The 5,092-nt window shown below is 36.1% G+C and overlaps 1 protein-coding gene across 2 annotated transcripts; it reads right to left on the bottom strand.

The window, feature by feature from the left end:
* Positions 1-169: 169 nt before the first annotated feature.
* On the bottom strand, positions 170-4,534 carry LOC111396229 (WPP domain-interacting tail-anchored protein 2). Of its 2 annotated transcripts, none has more exons than XM_023022597.1 (4): positions 3,114-4,534; positions 1,766-2,898; positions 1,440-1,634; positions 170-745 (listed from the first exon to the last, which is right to left on the bottom strand). In XM_023022597.1, exons 1-4 carry the CDS (start codon positions 3,733-3,735, stop codon positions 518-520), a joined length of 2,178 nt encoding a protein of 725 aa, XP_022878365.1. In that variant the 5' UTR covers positions 3,736-4,534; the 3' UTR covers positions 170-517. The 2 variants fall into 2 exon arrangements, with proteins under 2 accessions (XP_022878365.1, XP_022878366.1); XM_023022598.1 differs by having other exon boundaries at positions 394-745; positions 1,436-1,634.
* Between the last annotated feature and the right edge of the window lie 558 nt (positions 4,535-5,092).

Genomic DNA, 5,092 nt, shown 5'->3' with positions numbered 1-5,092 from the left:
TTTTAATCTATTGTACTTGTATGCTTGTGTTCAATGTGTATTTGCCTCTTTAGCTATTTATGGAGCCTTCCAATCATTGTCATTGTTGAGATAAAAAGAAAAATAAATGAAAATAAACAGCGCTTGTTAAAATATACAAATTTTCATTGAAGCTTTATACAGCCACAAGTGCACAAATTTAAGGAGTTGTTTCAACAATAAATAGGTGAACATAGAATTACATTCAACAAATCACCAACTTGTAAATTTACAACACCCATGTCTGGGATTCGAAACTAATCCTAGGAGAATCAAACAAGCTATCTTCGAAGAACAAACTAAGCTTTGTTCCCAATAAGCTTAGTCTGCTACATGAATATTTTTGTTGTTCGGTTCAATTCAAAGATGCCTATTCTAGAAAAAGATAAATAAACAAAAAGTGCTGGCCACCAAATGAATCATGTTGGTTTACAAACAGGATTTACAGGAAATACGTGTAAGGAAAAAAGAATCACAGTGATCTTGAAAGTGCAAAGAATTAACTCTCAGAAGGGTTAATGGCCGCAAGATGGTGGTGAAACAGATGTGCTGCCAGTATAGAAAGCATCAGAACAATAATTGCCACATAGGTGGATGTTCTCCTACAATCGCCGGGTTTTGCCATTCTCTGTGCCTCCACCTTTAGAATGGAATTTGTATCACTGTTTACAGAACTGGAAATCAATTCACTCTGATCTGGGGGCATATCCTCTGGTGATTCGTCCGCCTGATTCACATATTCAAAAGCCATGTTTAGAATTACAAATTGAATCATAACTGTACTAAAACTGAAAGTCTACAATGCACTTTCCATTAGTCAAACGCTTTCAGATAGAATAATTTTTTTGCCAATAGCACTGAAGAAAGCAATATTTCGCTGCAGAGGTAGAAAATATAATTGAAATTCAAGCCAGTTGTGTCATACCACAAATGAAAGAGTATGTATAATTGATAAATAACAATTGATCCAATGAATAATCAAACTAAAACAGTATCAGTAAACCATCTTGATACGAAAACTGAAGCTATAGTTAGACATGTAGAAGTGGAAAATATTTTACTTCCCAGTTGCTGAAAGGAGAGGACAGGAAACTAATTAGTCAAATAAAGAAACTGACAACACTACCAACTTTTCAGTTGGGTATTATTACTGTTAGTCGGACAAAGAATGGTTACAGTAGTTGTTCCCACATTTTGTTGGCACTGTATATCCAGTAAAAATGAAAATCGGTTCTCCCGCAGGGAGGCTAGACTAAATAGTATTCAATAGATGCAGATCATTCTAGAGAAGAGTGTATCCTTTACTTGGTAGTTCAATATTATTTGCCACTGTAAAACAAGGATTTGTACCATTATCTCTTCAGTCTTAAAATTTCCAGAACCATAGAGAAACTTAGGGGAGTTTCAAGAGGTAAACCTGCCTGGAAACTTGTTGACAAGAATTGTGTTGCCACTTCTGCTGAAAATTTTGTTAAAACAGCATCAGATGAATCAAACTCGGATGATGGGAATTCTTTATTACCACTGCTATTGTCTCTCTGAACTACAGAAGCAAGCTTCTTTGCTTCATGGAACTTCTCTCTCAACAATTTGTTTTCCTTTGTCAAAGAGCACAGCTGCACCAAATAACCCAATGTATAAGAATAAAAACATGGAATTTCGTTCACTTGCAGGCAGTACATGACAAGAGAGACTGGAAGTCTGGAAGTACCAATAATTGAGAAGAAAGTAGATAAAAGTAAAAAACCTGTTTCTGTATTCGCTCCCTTTCGATTGTGAGTTGCATAACCAAATCCATAATTAGCTCAGTTTTGATATTAATGTCTTCTGTACTTGATTTTTTCTCAATAGTCGCTTGGTTAACAGATTTCTCCAAAAATTCCATCCTGGCTCTCAGAAAATCTAGTTCTTTGTTAAGTTCTAAATTTGTGTTGGACAATATAATACATCGGTCCTCGGCACTCTCGGTCTTATTTTCAGCCTTTGTAACATTTTGTTTCAGTTCATCTATTAATGTTTCCATGTCCCAAATTGCAGAATATAGCATGTTCTGCTGCTCTTGACTTGCTTCAGAGGATGCCCTTCCATGCTGCAACTGTATATCCAATTCCCTTACCTGCTTCTCGAGTATGCTCACCTTTTTTGTATTGCTGTCGTTACTACTTCTAAGAAAACCTAGTTCTTCTGTCAGTTCCAAGTTTGTCTCCATTAAATGCGTAACTTTGGTCTCTGCACTTTCAGCTCTACTCTCTGCATTGTGTATATTTTCCTTTAGGGACTGTATTTCACCCTCCATTTCTTTTAATTTCTGTTGATTCGCTTCACTAGATGCATTTGCCTCCTTGAGCTGAGACTCAGTTCCGTTCAGCTTTTCCTCCAACATTTTGACTTGTTCCCTTAAATGAGTCACTTCAGAATTATCGGCAATAAGCTGTGAAATGCTGCTGTTGAGTTTTCCTATTGCAATTTCTTTGTCGTTCAATTGATTTATGCAATCTCGGAGTTTAGATTTCATTTCTTCTTCTCTCTTGTTTGAACCATTCAGATTGAACTGAACAATCTGAAGCTTGCCCACCATTTCTTTCGAAATTCCCATCAACACCTCTGCTGTATTATCTGCCTCTAAGAACCTGCTCCAAGCTCCCTCTGCTGCCTCTTCCATGTAGACAGCAACTTGTTCTGTTAACCGTATCTTCAGTTTAAGATCTTCCTCATTTTGTTTCAGTCCTGTTAATTTCTTCTCAAGTTCCATCTCTCTTGCAAGAGATTTTTCCAGCATTCTTAAAATATGCCTTTGTTCAATTGTCTGCACTCGTGGCTGGAACTCTGTGCTTTCTAATTGAAATTCTTCTTTAAAACTTCCAACCAAGTCATATTTCCCTGTCGAAAAGCACATGTTGTTTTAGAATGATAAACACTGTATACTCTTGGTGTGTGTGCGTGATACGCAGCACTGCTGAGAACTCTATACTAAACAAGATTTTAGCATATTATTCTTCATTGAGATTGTTTTTGAATCCTACCTATCAAACACGCCTTTGTAGTAAAAGAAAAACTAGATTGGTTTGCTATCGTGACAATATGATATATCTTACATTCATTTTGCTTAAATGAAAATGAGGTCATCAGCAACTTGGCTAATTGGATCTTCATCTCCACGACTTGCTCTTGCGACCGCTTTAGTGATTCTTCAGAATCACATAATTTACTTTCCAGCCGAGTAAGCAATTCTGTCGGTTGTCCACAAGAAGATATCTCATGAAGGGCATTGACAATAGTATCTTGAAGATCACCCATTAGATTGTCTAGTTCTCTCACCTCAGAACACAAAAAAGCGCACAACAGATCAAATGTTAAAGCCTTTTTAATTGATTCTGTGGATATGTTATCATCCTCAACCGAAATTGATCCAATATCATTTTCCCTTAGTAGAACACGCAACAAAAGATTTTCCATATTTGTTAACTTTTCAGAAGAGTAGGCTAAGGTCATATCCACTTCATATGAAACTTTCAAGGCATTTTGTACTCCTTCCATATCTTTGGTATTGTCTGTGAGACCTTCATGCAAAAATTTTTGCATGTCGGGATTGGCAATATCAGAAGTAATGGCAGCCGTGTCATTCATTGTCATTGCTACAGTGTTCTGATAAGAAGACTGCAAATAGAGGGGGAAAAAATAAAAAGGAATTGTAATACAGTCATTCAATTGGAACATGAAGAAACAAAATCAAGAAGGTTGCATATGCAGCTATTGAATACTTTATATACTAGAAAACATGACCCTTTCCTATAGTCAATTACATCTAGAGAAGCAGACGACATTATCAATGTATTGACTCATCAAAACAGTCTTATACCATGCACAGAATTGGGAATTGACACTTCCATTTTCCTCCCACTAGTTTCAGAAAAAAGCAAATTTGTCTCAGAACTCAGAAGGAAGATAAATAAAAGGACAGAGAATGTTTTGCAGATTAGATACAACAAGAAATCCTAGTTCTAATGAGTTTGGGGCCGACTACATGAATCCCTGCTTCTGTTATTAACATAGGCAATATTTTTGGTTTACATCCCAATCTTAAAAACCTTTTCCATCGGCATGGAAAAATGCAGATTGTCCTCACTGGAGCATGTAGAATGTAGTGCTGCCTCTAGAAAGAATCAAGTTACAGTATATCCAGTAAGTCCCCCTTAAAATCCAGTAGCCTTAATAACCCTCATATGATTATTGGAATCTTTAAAGTATATCCATAATTGAACATGAATCTCGATAAATTCAGATGTTATAATTAACCCTGCTTCCCAAACGATTATAAACTGAAGTCTATCTTCTTCTCCTACTAATATAAACATACATGTTCTGTAATTAAACAGACGGCTCCACAAATAATTCAATTGTTCAAAATTCACTCCTTTCCTAACCACTTAAAACTTAGAAATCAAAAACTTCTCCTTCAATGGATAAAACCTTTAAACGATGATGAACTCTTTGAAGCAAGTACATATTCTAGATAAAAAAANGTGGTAAAAGCTAACGTGTGCCGTGCGTACAAGATAGGACCGAAAGGTCAAATTGTCAGATTAGTAGGTGGAAGGATTCCAACCGGACAACTACTTGAGTTGAGACCTACAAAGGAGAATAAGCAACTCAAGTTGTGCCACGTCATTCCAATGGGAGGATTTTATCAGATGGAATTCGTCAATATTTTTTTATAAATGAGCAGCCAATTATTGAGGCCAAACAACGTAATGAAAAGAATGTACAGAAAAAGCGTCAGTGGGGACGCACCACGCTCCTCTGCCACGCACTTAGATCTCAACTGCAGGCACCTAAAAAACAGTGAGCTCTAGTCTCTAGACCACCTATCAGATTTAACACTTGTTGTACGTAATTTTTTTTTTTTGTTATATTAAGATAACATATATTCACATTCATATGCAGTGGGATCCACACGAATAAAAAAATATTTGAATAGACCTTGTTCGAAAATTTGCATCAATCGAGGAAAATGGAGAAGAATCAACAACCATAAAATCAAGAAGATGAAATAAATGTGAAGAACAAATCGAAT

Source organism: Olea europaea, chromosome 6 (assembly GCF_002742605.1).
Source record: "Olea europaea var. sylvestris chromosome 6, O_europaea_v1, whole genome shotgun sequence".
NCBI lineage: Eukaryota > Viridiplantae > Streptophyta > Magnoliopsida > Lamiales > Oleaceae > Olea > Olea europaea.
The sequence above is the reverse complement of the archived record's forward strand: the minus strand, read 5'-3'. Positions and strand labels throughout refer to the sequence as shown.